The sequence below is a fragment of the Thamnophis elegans genome, chromosome 10, assembly GCF_009769535.1.
Source record: "Thamnophis elegans isolate rThaEle1 chromosome 10, rThaEle1.pri, whole genome shotgun sequence".
Taxonomy (NCBI): domain Eukaryota; kingdom Metazoa; phylum Chordata; class Lepidosauria; order Squamata; family Colubridae; genus Thamnophis; species Thamnophis elegans.
The window spans coordinates 23,148,764-23,172,906 of NC_045550.1; the positions used below are offsets into that span (position 1 = coordinate 23,148,764).

A 24,143-nucleotide genomic window follows, 5' to 3' on the forward strand; every position below is an offset into this window, starting at 1 on the left:
CGATTGGCTTAAATACAGGTAAGGAACGAGGGCGGGTGGGTGGGCCCTCCAAAACAGCATTCCAGTACGGTGGCCACTGCTCCCAGCTGTCACCAGTACGCCCATACTGGGGCATACCGCCTGGAACCCACCACTGATAGATGATAAATGGATTTAGATAAATCAAATGCTGATTATTTTGTTTGCCATACTTTTGAAAAGAAATTTCTGGACATACTTTAATTTTCATTAATAACAAGTTGATGACTATGAGTTTAGTATTATTTTTAGAAAGATTTTTAAAAAGTTATTCCTAATAGTCATGCATCTAACTTCTGTGCTTGTTCCTCTACAGAGGCTCCATCCTGGCTTCACTTGACACGTTTAAGAAAATGTGGGTTTCCAAGAAAGAATATGAGGAAGACAGTTCCTGGGCAATCCACCGAAAAACCTTCTAACCCTGGCAAGTTCAGGGATCTCTTTAGATATTTGTTCTTATTCTTAACTCTCTTTTCTGAATCTCTAAGGGGTTGTCTGTGTATGCATGAATGGATAGATGGGTGCCAGCACACCCTGGACTTTCACAGAGCCAAAGGGAAAGCTGGGTTTTGGCTTGACTTCCAATTGGTTGTGTGGGTTTGAGACTTAATACACTGGAAAAATCCCCCCCCTTTTTTTTCCTAGGTGACCCACAAACCTTTAAGGAGGAAGGAAGAAAACCCTATTATGTTTCAGAAGAAACTTTGGGTAATATAAAAGTGAATAATAAGATAGAAATAGGAAATGTCAACTAACATTGGATCAAATTTAAATAGGCTGACCAGGTGGAAATTGAGCACAGAAAATGATAGTTATTTCCAGGGCTCAGCAGATATTTTTTAGATGGTTAATTCAGAGTTTTCCTTCCACACCACTTTTTTCCCCTGACATATGCAGAAAAGAGAATAAGCACATTCTTAACTATTACTACTCCATTTACTGCTTTGTACATGTATGTATATTCTTAGGCTGATGTGTGTGAATCAGAATCACGATATGATAATTGGAGCAGTTAATTTTAGGAACTAGTTTATATTGCATGACATAAATCAGAAAGAGCCTTCTTTGTTCTTTTCTAGACAGTTGGTTTTGGCAGCCTATAATAAAGCAGATGTCATTTAACTAATTGGAAGATGATTCCAAAATGTGTTTGATGGCCCATTCTATTCTTCCTCTGCTCACCATCTCTCTTTTCCCAAACATGTAGTTTCTAAATTAATACTGATTCTTCCTGAAATGCAAAGACATTGTTCCTGTGTCACAATTTCTGCCCAAAGGACCTTCAGCCAAGCTTGGTGGGGAGCCATGCAATTGTTTTCCAGAGTTGTTTTATTTATTGAGAAGTTTTAGTGGTTGCTGAACTATTATTACTATAAATTAGTTCCACCATTTTCTGTGTCCTATTATATTGTACTTGCTCATAGTTTAATACTAGCACTAATGTTTTAACAAAATATTTGTTAAATACTATGAGATCTGTTTGGCAACCCTACTGCATTATTTTTTGATTTGTTGTTTCAGTGAATGCACCACATGAGAAAAATATGAACTGTATCAGAATGTTTGAGTTTAATAGTAATCTACAGAAGGTTGGCATTCTAAAATAATGTCAGCCTCTGATTTTCTATGCTACAGAAATGAAAATCTGCTTTGAACTCATTTTTTATTTTATTTTTTTATATATATTTTGGTGCTTATGTTTTTTTACTTTGCTGCTGAAAACCAAATATTTTTGCATTTTTGTCCATTTAAGTATTTGAAGATTAGGCATCAGGAAAAAAAAGCCTTACATCTACCAATAGCCAAATATTGGAAGAGAAACCGTAGTCAGAAGTAAATATTAAATAACTTGTACTATCCCAGAGGAGAAATACAGAGTGTTTGCTATTAGTATATTATAAATGTGGTCCTGTTGTGTTTTTGGTTGAAAGCCTGTTTTCCTTCTTAGGTTATTAGCATTCTCAGAAAAATTACACAAGAATTAAGTAGGCAAACTGGATATTTAGTGGAATTCTGCCTCTGTTTCAGTGTTCATAAGAGGAAGATCCATTATGGCTGAATGGATGGAGGAAATATAGCTTCTCTTGCCAGCAGGCTGATTAGAAATGCATATAATACATATAGTCTTGTGCATTATTCAGCCATTCTTTAGTGTTAAAAATAGGGTAAGACCTAAAGATATAATTCTCCCGAGTATGTTTTGCTTAGTCCCCTTTTAGTGTAAGAGCAGATGTATTTTCAGAAGAGTCTAATTAGAATTGACTTATAAGAGAGGAAAGCAAACATCTGAATTCAGCAATTCTCGAAGTGTACATAAATAGTTGTGTAGTACAGGAATACGTAGAGTCCTTTCTAGCCATTTCTTCTGTTACAAAGAAAGGATTTGGGGGATAGAGCGATAATGTTCCTTTAATGAATAATATTCAGATTTCACCATTATGTCCTTATCTTCATTAATGAAAATCTATACTGTGACAAGAATGACTCTGCCCATTTAATAATCCTCTAAGATTAAAGAATAGCACAAGGCATTTTCTAGGTTCACAGTTTATTGAGAATAATAGTTACATTAAAAAATAAAATGACTGTACACTACATTTTGTAAGGTTCTTCTAAAATGCTGCTACAAATGATCTCCTGTGTGTTTCTTTATTTCCTGATATTATTTATGGTTTTCTTACCTTGGATGTATCCTAAGCATTTAAGGTGACATTGCTAGGAAATCATATCATCATTACAAAATAAGAATCTCCCAATTCAGTCATTGTTTTAATTAAACCTTCCTGAACAAGTCATTTCGTTTGTGATTGGAACTGAAATGAAATTTCTGCTATGCTTGATTCAAAAGTTCATTGCATGCCTAAGCAAGATCTTGAGAAGTTGCTCTGCTTTTATTTTAACTATTTGCTTTCAGAGCAGAGGCTCAAGCAAGTTCATTGTTGCGTTGATCAAGGCTTGAGTTATAGGTCTGTTTTTCTATACAAGTATACTTTTCCTGTTGGCTCTAAATATGTTCAAATATGGTAGAAGGGGTACTGTCATTAGACAACGTTTAGAAAACTAAAGGGTTAAATGCAGGTTTAGAGGCAGTAGCCTAATAAAAAAATATTGAGTATTGTATTAGCTTTTCTTTTGACAAGATTTATGTACAGGGTAACCTGGTATTTCTGATGGAAGACCACAGGACTGGTTTTTCACTGCAGGAAAAGGGCACCTAGCCCGTATTTCTTACCTTGCACTATGATAATGTCACATTTTATTTTAGTTGTATAGCATTTGAAATGTTTGTCCAGTGCAGGCTATTACTTTGGAGGCCTTCAGTCTTACTTGAGTTACTTGAAAAAACAGAAAATTTTAGTATTAATGAAATTGGTACTGAAATTGCAGTAATGAAGGGTCAGTTGGAAATAATAAGGGCTACAGCTTGTACTGGCATGAAGGATGGCAAACCATTACTGTAATTTGTTTTAGTTCATGTTTATGGCTGTATGTTTGTGGAAGTAGCATTCCTATGTATAAACAATCCTTAATTACCCCCTTCTTTTAATTCATGGCAATTTGTTTTGACATCAGAAGCAGTAAAATTGTATACTAAACAGACAAACCCAGCACTGGTTTTATCAGTCTGATGCTATACTTCACACAGATGTGCAAATCACTGTGGGGTATTGCCTACTGTACGTAAATAAAATTATTAATACATAGTGTAATTATTTGATTGGAGAAACTGTTTGATTCAATTAATGGGAGTGATCTTATTTTCTTTGGAATCTTAGACACAAAGCCTGCTTAGTTATCTTGGGCCAATCACTTTCTCTCTACCCTATGAAGGAAGCAGTGGCAAACCACTTCTGGGGAAAAAAAACTATTGCCAAGAAAATTGCAGAGTTGGGCAGAATTAAACAGAAGAGAAAATATGGTTTGAGGAGTTGGTGTCCTCTTTGGAAGTAATTCTGTTTGGCTAGAGAGAGAGAAAAGGAGAGGGAGAGAGTAGAAAAAGGGAAGAGGTGAGAGAGAGAAGGGAAAAGGAGAGACAGAAAAGGACAGAGAAGGAAAGGAGACAGAGGAAAGAGGGGAGAGGTGATAGAGGGTGAACAACACACCCGAGGCTGGGTGTGGCAAAAGGTGGCTGGGATGGGAGGATTGAGGTAGGGCTGGGAGGGGCAAATAATTTAATAACCGGTTCTCTGCCCTAATGACCTGTTGGGTAGGCATGACTGAGGGGATATCATGTGACTGGGTAGGAGTGACGTTGAGTTGGCCACGGCTACGCAGTCAAACCAGTTATGAAATTATTGGCTCCCGCTGTTTTCTGTGGGAAACGGGTCCAATTGGCTCTTTGAGTGTTTAAGGTTGCAGACTCTTGGTAGCAGATGCAGCCAAATTTTAATCTTCTATCTATTGTAGCGTTCCTTAAGATAGCTAGGATTCTTACATACTAGACAAGCTTTCTTCAGTTTAAAACATTCCAGTGAGTTGGAGGAACATTTCCAGGTTATGCAGCTAGGCTGACCTAATATAATTGGTATTTTTGTTATTACTGGTATTTTAATAATATACTTGGGTTGGCAGCTTGATTGAGCCTTCTGCCACCAACGGTCTCGGAAAACCACAGTTGGCATCCACCTTCTGACCCTAGCAAGAGGCACTCACATTCCTCGTGTTGGTTTTCTGGCAATGTAGGAGTCAAAATGCAAAAGGTGAAAATACAACAGGACCACTGCATGACCATGCACTATAAATGCGTGTGGTGACCAAAGGATTCAGCTATTCCTTTTCCTTAGTGATAAACAAACTCAAACTTGCTGAATAAAGAAAACATGCAGTATAAACCCTTGCCTATCTGAATCAATGTCTGCATTGCTTTCTACTCTGGGCATGTGGATTGTGCCTGTGCCTGCAGTTTGGCATGCAGGCTAAATCTAGGAAAGAAACCAAGAGGCGATTCCACTGGATTAGTTTTTCCTTCCTTTTTTTTCCAGAAAGGAAGGGTAAAAACCCTCAGGGGGGATACACAGAGAAAGTTTATGATGTAGAAAGACACCATACAGAAAAATGCTCTCACATTTCCTAGCAGGTAATTGTAACTTCTCTTACATGTATAATAATGAGAGAAAAGGGCTTAAATCTGGTTCATATTAAATATATTGTCCTAACTCCAACATTGATATTTGTATACCCTTACAATATTTGTATATTAGCATGATTTGGTGAAGTCAGCCAATAGCCTGAGATGGGAGGAAAATACTTTCTTGGAAAATCATCTCAACATTAACTACCATATAGTCAACAAATCAAACCATCAATGTCTCTCATGCACATGCACACACACATACACAAAACAGATTTTTAAAAGGATGTTTAATGAAATGAAAATCAAGGTAATCAGTATACAAACTGAGAGCAATAAATTATACTGAATCCATCCAACAAGACAAAAGCTGTAAACATTTCATCATCCTGGTCTTTGAAGGCAAAATGGCAGTTGCAGCAGCTAAGGCTACTGTCTAAACAAACTGATACTTGGCACGCGCAAAGGAGGATATGATTTGGTCCTGACAGGAAATGTAGCCCAAAACATTTGGGGAAATCAAGGACATTTATGATATATAGGCAATTTTAGGCCATTTCCTGTGATCAGTATTTCTGCAAAAAAATGATTTCATGACCAGTTCTGCTCAGCTAGTGGCAGCTTTTTTAGAAAGGGGCAGTCTCAGAAAAGCAGAATTGTCAGTCATCCGTGAACAAACCAACATTCGGCACTGGTTCAGTAGAAATGCACAGACCACCAGCCCTTATTCCACCTTTGGCAGAACAAGAGAAAGTGGATTTTCAGCATAACCATTAGGACTAAAGATTGAAAATGCATGTTTTTAATTTCTGACTGCTACATCTGCTTTTAGTACTCTACTTTTAAAAACAAATTTCTATCTTGAACTATGAGTGGGAATGAAGTATATTCATTCTCTTGAAAAGGCAATACATGACCAGTTTCAATATCAGAGAAGCTATTTTACAGAATCTAAGTGCTCTTGCCCACCGTGAGAAATCATTAAGTTACAATTATTTTAACTGTATTTGGCTAAATCAAGTTTGACTACCAATCCAATGCAAAAAAGAACAGAGCTAATGGAATACTTAAAACCTATCTATCACCTGTGGCAAAGATGTCTGTAAACAGTATATGGAGTTTGTGATACAAAGACCAGAAGGTTGCCAATTTACTCAACTCTAATTCTTCTTCATTAATATGACTATGGGTAATCTGATTGCTTAGCTCCCTAGCCTGGAAATGAATTAGTATCAATATGAACAGCAAGTAATTGATAAAATATTTTTTAAAATACAAGGCAATCACTTTTTCTGGACAGTCTTGGATACAGAAGATACAAACTTTGAAAACTTTATGAATTCTACAAGACTGACTGGACCCTGGACAGCCTCACAAAAAATTTCAAGATAGTTCAAAAGCTTCCATTTATTTTCCACTAGGCAATGCTGATCTGAAGAAGATGTAACGAACTCCTGTTTACTCCCACTTTTTCCTTTTTAAATGGGTCATGCAGTCATCAACAGTGGGAAGATGCCGCTCGCTGTTATCTTCACTCTCAATTAAATAGTCTTGATTTCTCGAGAGTGACTCTCTGTAAAAGCTTGACGTTGAGATTTCACTGTCTGAAGGCGTCTGCCGTGCAAGCTGAATTGTGACCAGGTGAGAAGCTGTAGTAAAGCACAAGTCATAGGGACAAAGACAAGGAGGTAGAAGCAGCCCTGGCGTAGAGTGGGTTTCCAGGCTACACTGGAAGCCAACCTTGGCTGGGCACTCACTATACTGCTCAAGGGATCCCGTTGAAAAATGTCATAACCTGGGTCAAAAAGAAAGATGAGATTGAGAAGTTGGGTCAACAAGAAAGATGGGAATGATTTCAAGAATTGAGAAGGTCTCATCTGATTTTGTCATTTACAAAAACATTTCTTCATTTCTTTCCCTATTATATTCATATACTTCTACTTCAACAGCCCTCCTGATGCCTCCATTATCTGCTTTTGTAAAAATAATGAAGTCGGCCTTGAGCAAGTTTTCAATATTTATAACCAGGACATTATTTGAATGGCCATTTACATCTTTGTAAGACTACCTGAATCACAGAGTAAAAAGTAACAGTTCTCCTGATCAAACAAACGTAAGGTGTGTCCTGCCTGTTCCCTCGGTTTAAAACCAAAACTTATTTCTTTCTCTTTTTTTAGCAAAAATAGTAAAAACAAGTGAGTAGGGGCCAAGTGGCAGTGAGGCAGGGGATTCTGTTCACTTTTATACTGCGACTGCACTTCTCAAGAAGATCCTTCATTAGAAATACAGATATTTCCCTGCATGAAGTGATCTTAGCAAAACAAAAGAAAATGAAATTCTCTTAAACAATAATCTTTAAAAGTTTAGATTAAAATCTTTTCCATCAAGCATATTTAGTGATAGAAATCCCCCATTCCTTTTGGGGGTGCCTATTGGGTATGAGATTTATTCATGAACAAACAATCCTAAGTTTGCTCTTTTCAATCAGAAAGCTCTCTGGTGTGGTATCTAGAAAAGCAAAACATGAACCACTCCATCACTAAGGGAAAGGGATTTTCTTCTGTAGATTCACAATTTAGCAGAAAGGACGAGCTTAAGAGGAACCACTGTGCTGTTTCTTTTCTAGACCTATTCTAGACATTCCCAAGAAAAAATAATCTGACAATAAAAAGCAGAACAATGAATATTGTCATTGCTGATGTGTTGTCTGCCCAATCAGAAAAACTATCAGTTATCCTGCTCTGCTATTCCCTCCAATTCCCCCACTGCCCTTCACCTACCAGTGTAAGCAGAAAGCAGCCAAGTGCCAATCAAGGGGGCAAAGGTTTGGCCTGGTTTGGTTACCAAGGCCACCATGCCAAATAAGAGGGCTGAGGCAGCCTGCTGCCTCCGATTTAGCACCAAGTCTTCATCCACCAAGTCAGACACTACCAGGTTCAGCAATTTGCAAGTCCCTTCAGTAAATACACGGTTACTAAGGAAAAAGAGAGGGAGGCTGTTAACAGAAAGCACTAGCATCAGGCTAAGAGAAATTCCAGTTCTTTCTTGGCTGATTTGAAACAACTGGGAGTTAACTCGGTGCAAGAAACTTTGCTTGATTGCTTATGTGTATGTATCTATAAATATACTGTATGTGTTTCTGTCGGTGCATGTACATGAATACAACTGAAGACAGCTGGTACAGGTTTTTTGTTTTTTATTGGCCTTCATTCCTAGATTGACTACTGTAGATATTCAGAAAAAGATCCATAAAAGAAACACAAAAGAAGCATGTGGGAAAAGGCTCTACTTGCAACCCCCCACAGCTCCCTCCAAAATTTATCATCATAAAGTGTAAAAGTTCATTTGTACAATTTTTAATATTTCTTTGTAATTAAAATATGAAAAAAAAAACACTTTGGAATATCATTACCACCGAGGTGAGATTGTTCCTAACCCTATTGTTCACCCGAAGGTGGTGAAAACCTGGTTTTGCCATTAGGCCTTGGGAAATAGAAACCTGCAAAATTGCTGCATTGTGGATTTTGACTGTACTCCTCAGTGTTTTCTAATTCTACCTTTTAATTGTCCTAATTGTTTTTTGCTTTTGCTTTTTTAATAATAGTCACGTATGTGAGAGGGCAGCTATATAAATTCAATCGATCAATAAAAGATTTGATAAGTTTCTCTAGGACATAAAACATCTATTTCTTTTCAACCTTCCCCACAATTAAAAAGGATCAAATTTACCATAGCCTATTCATACATTTCTTAATACATTCACATTTCCTGTAGCCATCAGAATCTGACTTTAATGAAAAATAAAAATAATCATAATGTGGTCCCTAGCCAAAAAAACCCAAAACATCTGTCCCCACGTTAATATGCTTTTCAGCATGGCATCAATTCTGTTCACCAACTCTGTTCACCAAATCATTAGCCGCAACTCCTCATTCCTCAAGAGCTAGATTTGTAATATTAAAAAAAGATGAAAAACCCACTGAGCTTCAGAAAACTGATCCTTCACAAGTTGAATCATCCCCAAAGAACATTAGTATCTCAAGAAATATAAATAACTAAGCATGCACCCAGAATTCAAACGTTAGCTTCACTTTCTATGACGTCAATCTATGTCTAATATTTTATCATAGAGGCCTAGTCCATTGTGTTTACCTAGCCCAATTCTCCAGTGCCATAGCAATATAGCAATAAATACCTGGCTATGAAGAAACAGAGCAGGTAGATCCAATCTGGTCCAGCAAAGAGCATTATTACACTGAGCAACAGTTTCAGGAAGAAAAGCCCTCGCACCACAGCATATACGCCCCACCTCCGGCAGAGAGAGAGGAAATAGAGGTTGTTGAGATGAGGAGCCACGTAGGAAACACCTATGACAAAGAATAAATAAAGGAGGGTCAGAGCTTAATGGCACAATCTCTATTTATTTACAGTACAGAAGTTCCTGGACAGAATCTTTCCCCATCTACAGGAAGTGTAGGAAAGGAGACCTGCCTAAAATCCTGAAGTTAATACCAAACTAGACATGTTTTTCTTTTCTTGGTAATGACTTCATTCGCATTTACATACCTAGCAAGAAATGAAGAAATAAGCATACATTCTGAATAAACCAGCTAAAATTACTTTGGGGGCCTTTGATTTTAAGAACTCAAAGCATAAAATGGACCTGATTTCACTACATTAAATAACATTTTTAGCAGCACAAACTAGACATAATTTTATAACAAATCATGTTCCTCCTTTTACAATAGCCACATTACCTTAATCAATCAATCATAATAAAGGATTGATTGATTGATTGATTGAAGGAAAGAAAGAAATCAGATTAATGTCTGATTCTTTCTCCTCCAATCAATATATCAACCTTTATTATGGTTAAAGATTAAGGTGGGTGTGCTACAAAAAAATTGAAAACAAAAATACAACATACAAAAATAAAATTATATAAAAAGCTAGAAAGTATAAAAACAAAATTCTTTAAAAAGTCTAAAAAAAATAAAAGCAATAAACGGACATTAAAAGATACAGTTAATAGTATTGTCGGTATTAGAAATGCTGATACATTGTATTATTTCAATATAGTGATGTTTACAGCTTAAGAGTATTGAAAATAGAGAAAAATATTCTGTCAATACTATGATTTAAGATAACAATATTACAATTATCAAATCTAGATTATTTAGAACATAACATTGAGAAAACCAGTACAACTTGCACTGAATTATGATATAAAACTTCTGAATGTAAGCTAATTATTGAATATTAAAGTGCCCATTATGTTCTTACTTGGTATGCTTGTGACTGTGCTTGTGCTAATGAAAGGGAGGCAGGGGGGGAAACAGAGAAAATTTAACAAGAATTGAAATATCCAAAATAAAAAATAGAAGAAAAATAAAACATAAAAATAAAAACAAAACATTGGATTTCTAGGTTCTAATATTTTGCAATATTTACAAAAATGTAAATGTGATTATATTTGCTAGGCTACATGATAGGTTTTATATGTGGGACCAATTCTGGCTTAAATTTAGTGACATTTCTATTCTGTATGTGTATTGTATATGTTTTGCCATTGTCTCATATTCTCCAAGTGAAGTTAACGTTTCTGATCAAATAGCCATGTCTTTCTTCCAATGTGGGGCAAAACTTATTCTTCTTACTGTAAGCATATATTTTGTTCAATTAGAATGATTTTTTTTTGCTTTTTTCTGAGATTATTCCTAATAAATTGTGTCTTCATTTCAAATATAAATCCCAAGGTTTTCTACATAAAATCATGCAAGACTTTCTAGTACTTTTGTGACTTTTTACAGGTTTATCACCTGTGGTACAATGTTTTTATGTTTCAGGGCATTTCCAATATTTATTTCTAAATGATTGGTCTATCTTAGCTATTGCTGATAGAGTTTGTATAACACCTGTAAAACATTTTGCACCAATTTTCCTTTAGATTATAACTTGCCGCAAATTTTATAGATTTAGTCCAAAATTCTTTCCATTGCTGGGTAGAAATTCACTACTACAGCCTTTGAAATTAAATCATTCTATTTTCTGATCACTGAAAATCCATGAAAATCAACAGGACCCTTTGGTAGATGCCATGAGTATGACAATAAGCTTTCTTCCAGAGACAGGAAAATTGAAACATGCATAGAAGTTTTTCTGACTATTCATTTTGGTTCTTTTAACCAAAGAACATGTCAGTTTCTGCAGAATAGGTCATGTTTGGTCTTGTTGTGTACATGGTTTAGATTACATGAATTCAAGTTTTATATAAACTAAAAAGCCTTCCACAGTGACTTAAGTAAACATTGATTGATTCCTGCTAAGCAAATGCCTTTGCATAGCACTGACATCTCTAAGAACTTTTTCCATTTAAAATGGAATAAATATTTATGATAAGTAGTAGAGTTTGAGGTTTGTTTTGTTTTAAAATTTAGAGGTCCAACTTTATACTAAATCGACCTCATTCTGCATGATTCTATATCCTGGATTCATTCTTGACTAAAAAAAAGAACCCCGTACTAAATGATTTTTTAAAAAATATTTAAAAATAATCTAGATTTTTTTTAAATTAAAGCTCTCATAACACACCCAATGTGAATGTCAGTTAGGGATTCTGAAAATATTAATCCAAAACTCCTGGAAGAAATAAATTTGTCTGATTCTTGAACATTGGTTTCCATACAGGTCTGAACTATACTAATATGACAAAGTGATAGTACTTTAGTATCACTCATTTATGAGAGAGGGAGAGAGGGTGGTAAGGAAGGAGAGATCACTAAACAACTTATTAGCTACAATAAGCATATCCAGTAAACAGAAAAAGAACTATGAGGATACAGGAAAATGTAATGGAATTCTGTCTGGTTGACTTCTATCCTATAGTCTTGTTACTGGTCCTATTAGTTTTCATGGAATTCACACACAAAGAATATATATAACGCTACCTTTAAAAGACTATACTATTCGTCATACTTAATTAAGAGAATGACCAGAACTAACTTACATAATTTGGATCTATACTATTGGATGCTGTGTTATATCTGTAAAGTTTCTTTTTTTCAAGAGAAAGAAATAAAAAAAAGTAATTCCAGAAAATGATTCAGCTGAGATGGGTTATATATTTTCTACCTTTAAAAAGTAAAAATATCCATTCTCCAGACTAGCTTTACCTGTTTCATACCCCTAAATGTGCCCAGGTAGCATGGTCATTATATGTTGCAGTTGAATATATCTGCAGAACAATTTCTGGAAAGCAAGAATCTATGGCTGAGCAGTGCTTCCTACCTTGGACTTACCTAGAAGGAATGATCCCATTGAAAGGGAGATGCGATCAGACAGCAAATGTTCCAGGAACAGAGGGAAGAAATTGCTGTTAAAGTGGCAATGAAAAACCTGTAAAACACATTAATAAGCTCTATAAAAAGACAATTAGAGAACAAATAAACACGCTCTCCTTAATGCAATATCGGCCCCACAAGAATAAATATTCAAGCCAGTTCAGTGGGCCTGTATTAGATCAGAAAGAATAAAATCTGTTCCAGAGAATGATGGAACCCAGTAGTTTATATTGCACAATTGGCTCTAAATAAGCCCTTTGAAAGGAATAACTGCAAGATTACTGCAATATGCTCTACATGGGCTGCCCCTGAAGAACATTCAAAAATTTCAACTGGTGCAGAATGCAGGTGTCTAGATAGTAAATGGGCCAGATACATGGCACACATAGCACCAATTCTGTGCGAGCTGCATTGGTTACCGGTATGTTTCAGGATGCAATTCAAGATGCTGATTGTACATGGCTTAGGATGGGGTTACCGGAAGGATTTCCTTTTTCCAAGTTTCTCTACCCATTCAACTCGATCTAGGCATGGTGGAGATCCTGTCAGCCAAACAGTGTTGGCTGGTGGGGATTAGAAGATAGGCTTTTTCTGCAATGATCACTGCTCTATGGAACATCCTCCCTTCGGAAAGTAGAATGGCCCCAACTCTGTCAGCCTTTCATAAGACCCTAAAAACCTGGCAGGAAAATATTCTCACACAAGCCTGTCTTGACATCAGGGTGACAACAATATTCTAAAAAAAGCTGTGCTTTATCACTTTCAGGATGCAGCTGCTGCTGACTTCATAACACAACTGTCAGCCTCTGTTTTGCTGCTTGCTTTTTGGCTGCCAGTGAAACAGGGGGGGGGGCATGGTATTTGGGTGAGGGAAATAATCTGTGCAGGAGGACTGTTAATTGGGAGTTGTTCTCACCATTCGTTTGCGCATGTGGAAGGAGGGGAGTTTCCCGCCAAGGCCAACTGTCCGGCATACCAACCTGATGATGATTTTTGAAGTTGTCTCCCATCTGACAGCTGTGGTGATATATGATTGGACTAGGGACTGGGGTACCAAGGGGAGGGGAATGAATCATGTATTGATATCTAATGCTTTCGCGCCTATTGCTCAGATCCAGCTTTGCTTAGCTTCTAATTACTTATAATCAGTAAAAGTACTCTTAATTCTGCAAAATGGAGTTGAGTGGTTTCTTTCTTGGTTATTAAGTGAAGAAGCTGTGACAACAACTATTATTTGTACCACGTTATATAGTATTCAGGCTGTACATTATTTTTGCTAATATGTAAATAAACCAGAGTCTGCACTGCCAATTAATACTGTATCGACATCTGCAAATGCTAAGAACATCCACTCATCATATAACAGGAATGCCATGTTTGAAGACAGAATGGCCTCATTAGCCTTTTCTCCTGTAATATGAAAGTATACTGATGAAGAATGCATAAAAGGAACCTTTGTTCCATTGCACACAGTAACTTTTGAAGATTAACTTCAAATTTATTCCCAAAAGGAAAGCATTACTTTTCTCTTAATGAAAAAAGCACAAACATTTAGAATTCTCAAGAATGTTCTTATCCCACCATACAAATTGTTTTGTCTGAGAAACAGGAAACTGGAAAATTATCATAAATTTTTCCAGTAGCTGACTTGTCACACATAGTCAAGAGGAGACTATTAGTCACATTCATTCTGAAATCTTTCAACACAATTTCCTAATTCCAAATTTCCCAATCCATTGCTTTCTAGAAGTGTTGGAATTATAGTTCTTAGAAATCTTAGCCAACATGCTCCTGAACCAGGCTGGCTGAGAATTCTGGTAGCTGTAATTTAAACATAATATTGAATACAGAGACAAAAACAATTATCAGAGATTTATGAAATTATCTGAAAGATCACCAACACTCTGCTGGATAGAATCCCTATCAATGTACTAACTGGGCTTTTAGCTAGCAGCCAGTACTGTTTTGTTACAGAGACTATGCAACCCCTACCTGCATTAAATTCATGGAGACAAACCATAGAAAATTGTGATGTCTGGAAAGCTGTTTGAGGTACTCAGCCAGTGTGATTCTTTTATCTTGATTTCTAGAAGGATGATCAATGTATAATCTGCAGGAACAAATTCCACATTTTAAAGATAGCCAATATAATGAATTCAGATCCTTATCTTCTTGAACACTTATTAGGTAGAGAGGATAAAGTTCCAAAACAATCATATCATGCAAGAACAGGATACAAATGAATAATAATCTCTGTCTTGTCTCTTTATCTAGTATTTTTATCAGTCACCAAACCAAAAGCAACATGGAATACAATTTGTTTAAAAGAGGACTTCAGTAAAACTTTCAAAGTGAATTTATCACCATTTTGTTACAGGAGGCAAGCTCCATCTCTATTTACAGGGTTCATTTCAAAAGTGCTCAAGAATTATACAATAAGCTTGAGGCCATTTTGCAGATACTGATATTTTGTTTCATTTTTCTGTATCTCTCAATATTAAAGCTAAAAACTTCATGGGGAAGGATAGCGGTCACAAGGAAAAATAGACAATTATCATCAACTGTATTATATCAGAAGGGGAGAGCCTAGTGTCCTTCAGATATTTTGAGCCTCACCTTCCTCTTGGGCAGGGGTGTCAAACTCGTGTCATCACAGTGTTGTCACATGACATATCGGGATTTTTTCCCCTTCGCTAATCTGAATGGGGGTGGAGCCAACATGTTACACATCCGGGCCATGAGTTTGACACTCCTGCTCTTAGGTTATGCCGACTAGATCTGATGGGAATTACAATCCCTAATTTTTGTATGACAGGCTTTATAAGAGCCGAGGTGGCGCAGTGGTTAGAGTGCAGTACTGCAGGCCACTTCAGCCGATTGCTATCTGCAGTTCGGCGGTTCAAATCTCACCGGCTCAAGTTTGACTCAGCCTTCCATCCTTCCGAGGTGGGTGAAATGAGGACCCAGACTGTGGGGGCAATATGCCGACACTGTAAACCGCTTAGAGAGGGCTGAAAGCCCTATGAAGCGGTATATAAGTCTAACTGCTATTGCTATTGGTATTATCTATTAAATTATATTATAAATTATTCAGAGAGACGGTTTATCATGGTGTTAGGACACCAAAGGAAAAACCAAGTGTCTGTAAGGTCTGGTTGTGCCTTAAGCACTAAGCCAACTGGGTAACTTTGGAACAGTTACAGTCTCTTAGAGGCTGAAAATCTGGGTGTGTCTTAGCCATAGGATGGGGGTAATGGCAAAGCACTACTGAAAACCTTGCCAAAAAAACTGCAGGGACTAGTCCAGATAGTCACTGGAAAAAACAAACAAACAAAAAAAGAAGAAAGAGATGAGACCTGATTTTGAATAAAAGGAGATAGTGAGCACACATTAAAATATTGTATTTAAAACATTACAAAAAGTTTAAAAGAAAAGCTAAATATTAGCCAGATGTTTTTGAGAAATCCAGTTAAATAACTTTAGTTAATTGCAAAGCAGCTAGTTTTTAGCATTACATATTTTATTTGACTATCAGAAAAAGCCCTTACGTATCAGAGTGAACAGGCTTCTTATGCACAAACCTTTCACATATATGGATTAAACGCATCCAATATTCAGAGAGATTAAATACGAAATCCAGTTAGAACAACTTCATACTTCATCACCCATCTCCTCCCATGTATGACTGTAACTTTGTTGCTTGTATCCTTACAATTTATGTTGTTTCCTAGTATGATTTGATTGTTTATTTGTACCCTATGACTTTTATTAAGTGTTATACCTTATGATTCATGATGAATGTATCTTTTCTTTTATGTATACTGAGAGCATATGCACCAAAGACAAATGCCTTGTGTGCCCAATCACACTTGGCCAATAAAGAATTCTAGCTAGCTATCTAGCTAGCTATCTCACTAGCTATCTATTCAGAAGTGCTGAAACTGTATTCCTATATACTGTATTTTTTTGGAGTATAAAACGTACCCTTTTCCCTCAAAAAGAGGCTGAAAATCTGGGTGTGTCTTATACACTGAATACAGCATTTTTTGCCTCCTGAAATCCCACCCCCTTCACCAAAATGGCTCTGCATAGCCTTTAAGAGGCTTGCAGAGTGCTCCTGGGGACTGGGGAGTGCAGAAATGAGTGAAAAACGGCAGTTTGTTGTTCACTTTTGGGCCTCCCAGCCCCCAGGAGCACTCTATAAGCCTCCTAAAGGCTATACATGCCCTTTCTTTTGACAAAAAGGGCCGTTTTTTGCTTGCTTTTGTCCCCTCTCCCCCGGAGCACTCTACAAGCCTCCTAAATGCTATTCATGCCCTTTTTTGGGGGGGGGGGAAATGGGTCAGTTTTTACGAAAAACGGGGTGTTTTGGGGAGGTCTGCAGAGTGCAAAACCTGTTTTTTTTTTAGTTTGCCTCTTCAAAACCTTGGTGCGTCTTATACTCTGGTGCATCTTATACTCTGAAAAATACGGTAGTTTAATAATTTAAAATTTCCACTACAAACCATGGAAAGCATGGTTCTTTGGTTTCACACCAATCATGGATCTGGAAGCTCAATCATGTGCTGCTTTTTAAAAGAACCTGCACTCTTCAAATTTTAAGGAGATGGCATTTTTAAAAGTCTTTAGTCATTTCTTTCACAAGGAATAAAACAATACTTGGAAAAAGCGGTCACTGTTTACCCACAACATTTTTTATACACTGAGCAAGTTATTTAAAATGAGAAAAGATACTAGATAACCAAACACCACTCACTCTTTTAATGCTTCGTTTTCATCCCATTTCACGTGTCCATCTGTCTGAAGCCACTGCCTCAGTAGCCATGTCGCCAAGGTAAACCCAAGTGCTGAGCAGAAAGCTAGAGCCACACAGAACACCCTGAAGGAGAAGAAGTCCTCTTTGTTCCACACAGCATAGGACATAAAAACTGAGAGGGAGCCAATGGCACTAAAGAGTGAAGAGTAGAAGTTGAGGTCAGTCCTATCCTTTGCAGACACGGCGAGATCAGCAAGCAAAGCATTCTGGTTTAGATCCACCACAGTAAGGAAGCTGTCATAGAGGCAGAGACAGATAAGGAATTGTAAGCCTGGGTTGGCCCAGGCAATCCAAAAAGCCAGAAATGACACAGCAAATAATGGACCATGACATCTTAGAGCTTTGAGTCTCTTTGAAACAACTTCTGGAGTGGAGATTGCTATTCCAGACCTAAAAAGAAAAAATATATATAGTCTATGAAAACTGGTTGAGCTTCACTCATTCATTTTTAAATTAGGCATCATCTTTTTGGCCAAATAATAAGCTAATTTGTCGCAAGTATTGATTCAAAGTTTCTTCCCTGACATTCCCCTTTTGCTGGAAACTGTCATCAGAGACTGGCACACAAGTAGAAAATAACATCAAATTTATCTTGAAAGAGTTGGAGGTCTTTCTCCAAACTAAAGAAAAGGAACATTTTGATATAATCTAGGCCTTTGAAAGGTTGGTCCAAGGGATAAGGGACTGACCTTAAAAAGGTAAAGATAAAGGTTCCCCTCACACATATGTGCTAGTTGTTCCCGACTCAAGGGGACAGTGCTCATCTCCGTTTCAAAGACAAAGAGCCAGCGCTGTCCGAAGACATCTCTGTAGTCATGTGGCCGGCATGACTAAACGCCGAAGGCGCACGAAGTGCTGTTACCTTCCCACCAAAAGTGGTTCCTATTTTCCTATTCAAATTGCTAGGTTGGCAGAAGCTGGGACAAGTAAGGGGAAGTCATTCAGTTACGTGGCACTAGGGATTTGAACCGCCAAACTGCCAACCTTTCTGATCGACAAGCTTAGCATCTTAGCCACTGTGTCCCTGAAGGACTGACCATATACCAACCTATATTGATATAAGAGGGTAAGCTTGATTACTTCTCAGCCTGGGAAACTTACAGGGAAACTGAAAACAAAAGATATGCATCTTAAGAGGAAAAAAATTCTTGCCATTCAGTAGTAAAACAACCTTCATACCGTATTTTTCAGACAATAAGACGCACCAGTGTATAAGACACACCAAGATTTCGAAGAGGTAAGTAAGAAAAAAAAATTTTTTTGTCATCCCCGGCCCCCAGGAACACTCTGCAGGCTTCAGCAGGGCTGGGGGAAGGCAAAAACGACCACATTTTTCACCTAAACGGCGGTATTTTTCCTTTCCCCAGTCCTGCTAAAGCCTGCAGGGTGCTCCTGGGGGGTGGGGAAAAGCAGAAACATCCCCATTTTGATGGAAAACAGCCCATTTTTCACCAAAACGGGGGCATTTTTCCCTTCCCCAGCCCTGCTGAAGCCTGCAGAGTGTTTTTGGGGGGTGGGGGGAGGCAAAAACACCCCTTTTTGGTGAAAAAATCCTGTTTTTCACAAGAATGGGATACGGGGGGCAAAAATGGCTTTATTCGGTGTACCAACATTTCCACGCTCTTTTAGGGGGGGAAGGTGCGTCTTATACTCCGAAAAATACAGTAGCTATCTTTTTTTCTGTAGAGCTTCCAATTTTATGCTAGTTTCTGATTAGGGTGTCTGAATGTCTGCAAGATGCATTACTAGTAGTGTGAAATCTGACATGTTTAATGAAACATAATTGTAATTATTACATTATTTGAAATATCTACTGTCAATGAGCTTCTCTCTGTCTTCCTATGCTGTTTAGACTTTGAAGCAGGACATAAATGAAACTCTACTTACTGCTGGGTGCTAAGAAAAGCTCTGTCACTCAGCCAGCCAAACAGAGGATCATTGAGGCTGTTCCAGATCAGAAAAACAGTCTACGAAAAAAGAAAAAGAATATGACTTTGATACTGAAATATTTAACCTAATCTATTATCTTACAAGTTAGCCATGCCTATATTGGGAAGTATAACCACAATAATTGAAATGCCTATATACATACCATTTTAAGGAGTTGCTTGAAAGTACACCAAGAGTGTCCTCACAAGATGCAAAGCACTTTTATCGATTTTGAATCTGAATATTGCATACCTCTAAGAATCTAGTGTCAGATTCTTTCAGACTAATTACTGTGCTCTGAAATTATTTATTACTGCGACTCATTTTAAACTACCCAGAATTCTAGCAAGCTATATTTTTACATTTTACTGTCACTGAATCTTTACAACCAATGCAAATGCTATAGCACACATATATTTGCCACGTTTGCATACATACTGGCTAATCAATAGTTCACGCATCTTCTATGATAACTATTCCATAATACATTATAATTTATTTAATTTCTGAAATGTCACATGCTATTACATGAAAGGAAGGGCTAATGCTGATTTTCAGTTAAGAACTTACCTCCCCAATCCAAAAGGAAAGTTTATCAATTTTATATATAGAAACAAAGGTGTCCACATAGTAGAGGAGAAACACATTATGCAAAATTGAAATAAAGAGAGACAAGGATCCATAAACTACTCCAACGGGGAAGTTGAACAGGCAAGCTAAAAGCTTCAAACCCATGTTGATTTACATTCTGGATGTCACCTCCAGTTCCAAAATGATCTCTCTGTCCAGTACTTGCTGGTTTGTCGGTGGGACCAAACCATGATTAACTCTGTTTGGACAGAAAAGAAGAAATTGCACTATTTAGTGTATAGGTTAGATACATTACCTAGTCCACTTTCAAAGAAAGAGACAAGTTAAATTGCAACAAGGAAACCAACTTCAGCAAGTCTTGCTCTGGGCTTCAAAACCTACATAAGATGTAGGAAAGGAAATTTATAATAGGATTTATACATACAGTAAAAAAGGAATAATGCATCCCATGACAATAGGTTTCAGATCAAACTGACTGCTCAGTAAGCTCTATCGTACTTTGTTTGGATATTTATATACATCTAATACAAATCAAGCCTACTTTTCTGCTGATACAACTTCATAATTCTCAACTAAGTATATAAAATAATTTAAAATTAATTTAAAATTAAAATAATTTAAAATTAAACAAACTACTAGAATGTCTTAAGCTTGTACAATATCACAGATGCATAGTAGCGGGATTGGATGGGGATGATGGAAATCATACTCTAATTTGAAAGGCAGCTAAATGAAGTATTACTAATATTAAATAGGAAGGGATGCTAAATGCCTAGCTTTTTAAAAATATAACTTTTAATGTGCTAATTTTATAACACATAACAGCCATCTTCCCATACATGGCACTTCCCAGACTCCTTGGGCTATAGGAGCTTGAATTCCCATTTGTTGTGCAGGCTATGTTCACACAATATGTACATTCAAGGTTAGCTGGATCAAGGTTTCCTCAATTTTCTGGATTGATATAATACATGAATTATTAACTAATCACACAGAATGAGTTCTTACAATATCCAAGAAATGGAAAATTTCCTTCCAAGTCTTTCAGTATGTTGTCCAATGCAGCTACAGGCTAACTTCTGAGATATTTTTTTTGTTTTTGCATAGAGGGTTTATCCCCTTTCTGGGAGAAAACTAGAAACACACCAGGCTTATATGCTGTTTACAGAATTACATGTCTCTTGAAAGCACAAGTTATTTGCAAGACTCCTTTCAAACGAATATGGCAAGTTTAAAGATCAAATAGGATGAAATACATGAACTACAATACTTGAACTTCAGCAGTCCATTTGGCACATTGGTACATAATTGCCTTAACTTGAAGACATTTGGAGATAACATATTTTTTAAAAAGAAACAGTTTTTGCATTGGAATGGCGTTTTCTAAATTCAGAGTAAGGTTGACCTTTTGCAATTCAATCTATATAATTCTACTTCACCATAATGTGAACAGAATTATGAACTTTAAAAATCCAAATAGGAACATAATCCAGCATCCTGGAAAGGACCGAGAGAGGGTAGGAAAAATTTAAAATAGATTCTTAAATATATTTAAAATCAAGATTTTCACATGCAAAATTGACCTCCAATTATAGTCAGCCTATAGTCAGCCTACTGTACTATCTCACAAAGTATAAGTTAAACTGAAACAAGGAAATTGTTTCTCATTTGTCAGCAATATAATATGATCTATTTCCTCTTGCAAGAAACTAAAGTCGACATTTTGACAGTTATAATCAGAAGCATTTTCAGTCTAAAATTTTAGTCAAAATGTTGCTTATCTAAGCTATTAATTGGAAGCAAATCATAGTATTCATATTTTTAAAAATACTTGGCAGCTTAAGTCAACCATAAAACTCCACTATGATTCATGGACTTAGTACATTGTTTGAACATAAAAAAAATACATGAAAGTTTTTTGGCTGGCATGAATGTTCAATGTTTAATTGGGTCTTGGAATCTCAACACTATTTTTTTCAGAGAAAGAAAAGGTTGTGCCTTGTTCTATGACTAGGTCATCTATTTTAAAAATAAAGTGCTCAGGAAGAGTTACCTGTTTGTTTTGTCGACATAATTTTTTTAAAGAGAAAGAGAAAAACAATGGCAGGAAGATCCCCTTCCCGGGTCAGTTTTCTGAAAATAATCACAACTGAAATCTGTGGGGAAACAATGCCAGGAGCCATTAGTTTGAGGCAGGAATAAATGGTAAAAGAAAGCAGACCTGGTAGGCAGCGCTGGCATCAGGTGATAGACACTGCAAACTGCTAAGGTTGCTGCTACAAAAACTAAAAAAAAAGTGGGGTGAAAGGCCTGTTTTGAGGTGGTGAGAATTTCATGCACAAGCAGGTAATTGGATGCATATATCTGCCTTTCAGCCATGCTGTTTTCCACAGGAGTATAACAGGAAAGTGCCACATAGCACATCTGTATATTTACAATCCAGTTTTCTTCTTGTGTACAGGCTTCCGGTATCTAGACGAGTGTTTCTCAACTTGGAAACTTTAAGGTGGTCAAGACTTCAATTCTCTTATACAAATGCAGGCTGGGGGATTTGGGGAGTTAGAATCGACAGGTCTTAAAGTCGCCCAGGTTAAGAAACACAAGTCTAGGTCTTTGCACCGGATAATTATTTGGGAACCCAAATGGGAGTTCAGGAAGCATCCTTTACCTCTGCCTGCCAATATGATCCATTATCGAAGAAGCCGCCAAGAAACGCCTCAAAGGGCGAGTGGTTTCGCCTAATGCAGGGCAAGAATCTGCAATCTACAGGAAATCAAAGAGCTAACCGACCACCGAATAAGAAACCGCTTTAGGAGAGGCAATTCTTTAAAATTAGGATTAAGATCGAATGACTGAGAACGAACATTCTTTCAAAGAAGAAAGATGAGGCAGATTTTTTACAAAGAGTTTGAAGAGATATTTACTATAAACGAAGGAGGGGGGGAACCCTCAAGGAAATCACGAAGAGTTTTGCCTACCCAGCCATCGCTAACCGAACTCCGCCGGCATCTACAGCTCGATTTTGCCCGTTCCGTTTTTCAGAATCGCGCAGCCGTACTTCACTTCTCAGGGGACGATCTCCGGAGTTTCGAGTGACGTTACCAGGACGGCCATCTTTAACACTGAAGGAGGCGAAGCTTTAAATGCCATGTTTGGTCTGGGCAGTGATAATAGCGCTACAAAGAAACGTTCGGTAGAATTAGTTCATTGTCAGGAAAATGGTGGTGGTTGGAGTGATGGGACTAATTTTACCGAGATCCATATGCTTTGCGTCCAACTTCAGGATGATTTCTTCCCGGTCTTAATTTTTTTAAGTATATTGTAAATGCTGTTTGTGTTATAATTGCAGGTTGTTGTTGTCCTATAAGATTTTCAAACGTATGTAGGGCATCATGGAGATGATATGCAAATCGGTGACGTGGGATAATGGTGTATGTGTTTTAAAATATAAATCATTAAGTTAGAAATGTTTCAGTATTTGCTCAGTTCATTTGGATTCCAATGTAGCAGCCACCAAAACAAGATCTATCATTTTAAAACATAAAACAATGCATTTCCAGACTATCCAAGAAGTGAGTTAGATGCATATTATAGAAATGACTGTTTTTATTCGTTCTTGGGATACTGACTTACTCTCCTAAACTGCTTCCACCTTAGAAAAGAAAAGCTATCACTGGACTTTTTCAAGAATAATCATTTGACCTGAATTTTTTGCCTTAAGCAGGGGGTTAGACTGGGATAGGTCTAGGGTCCTTTCCAACTCTGTTCTATTTCCAAAATGCTCAAGGCAACTGGGTTAATTGGGATTGTGAAGAGATTATTACCTGCCTGTTTCCTTCAGTGATGTGTTACATAACTTTTAAAGCTTTTTTGCAATGTCTCCAATTGGTTTACCAAAAAGAAACTAATCATCAAGGTAGTCTAGATGCCACCTTTAATGTAGTGTCACCAATGGAGCATCTAGTAAGGTTTCTTTTCTTTACAATAGTTAGATTGGTATTCAATTTGAATACATGGATAGGTAGCGTGGAGCAATATATCTTGCTATTTGTCCTCTGGATTCTTGAGTAGCTTTGCTCATTGTCTCTTATCCTAGGAAGCAGGGAATGGCAAACCACTTCTGAAATCTTGCTAAAAATGCTGCAAGGACTTGTCCAGGCCGTCGCCACCAGGTGTGAAGACTGACTCAAAGGCATTGCTCCCAAATAAACAAAATTAACAAAGTCATTGGACAAATAATCTGCATTTGGAGTACTGTAGCTTATCCACTACGCAATTTAGGTGTATGCAGATTTTTCAAATCTGCTTTTCCATTTTTTCAAATGGATGCAATGATACTAAATAATAGAGGTAAATTCCCCCCTTTTCACACACAAAA

At 37.1% G+C, this 24,143-nt stretch overlaps 2 protein-coding genes across 7 annotated transcripts in view; one reads left to right on the forward strand and one right to left on the reverse strand.

Annotated features, from left to right (window-relative positions):
- The window catches only part of ACTR1A (actin related protein 1A), a 29,208-nt gene extending 25,477 nt beyond the window's left edge, over positions 1-3,731 (forward strand). For all 3 annotated transcript variants that reach the window (XM_032224945.1, XM_032224947.1, XM_032224946.1), the window contains one exon: positions 335-3,731. In XM_032224945.1, the coding sequence (XP_032080836.1) occupies positions 335-437 (103 nt within the window). In that variant the 3' untranslated portion in view covers positions 438-3,731. The remainder of the gene's footprint in view (positions 1-334) is intronic.
- Positions 3,732-5,362: 1,631 nt separating this feature from the next.
- MFSD13A (major facilitator superfamily domain containing 13A) lies at positions 5,363-23,720 on the reverse strand. 4 transcript variants are annotated; one of them, XM_032224942.1, is made up of 10 exons: positions 22,744-23,720; positions 21,819-21,921; positions 19,745-20,003; positions 19,133-19,212; positions 17,186-17,635; positions 14,422-14,539; positions 12,388-12,484; positions 9,285-9,456; positions 7,870-8,063; positions 5,363-6,884 (listed from the first exon to the last, which is right to left on the reverse strand). In XM_032224942.1, the coding sequence occupies exons 3-10, from the start codon at positions 19,907-19,909 to the stop codon at positions 6,631-6,633; spliced, it is 1,530 nt and encodes a 509-aa protein (XP_032080833.1). In that variant the 5' UTR covers positions 19,910-20,003; positions 21,819-21,921; positions 22,744-23,720; the 3' UTR covers positions 5,363-6,630. The 4 variants fall into 4 exon arrangements, with proteins under 4 accessions (XP_032080833.1, XP_032080834.1, XP_032080832.1 ...); XM_032224943.1 differs by lacking the exon at positions 22,744-23,720 and adding an exon at positions 22,690-22,710; XM_032224941.1 differs by lacking the exon at positions 21,819-21,921.
- Positions 23,721-24,143: the final 423 nt, after the last annotated feature.

Bases quoted from the DNA above. Each gene is read 5' to 3' on its own strand.
- MFSD13A (XM_032224941.1), bottom strand. From the start codon at position 19,909: ATGGGTTTGAAGCTTTTAGCTTGCCTGTTCAACTTCCCCGTTGGAGTA. The intron at 19,213-19,744 runs GTAAGTTCTTAA...CTTTTTTCGTAG, and splicing joins TTTCCTTTTGGATTGGGGAG to ACTGTTTTTCTGATCTGGAA. The intron at 12,485-14,421 runs GTAGGGGTTGCA...TGTGTTTTACAG, and splicing joins TCTCCATGAATTTAATGCAG to GTTTTTCATTGCCACTTTAA.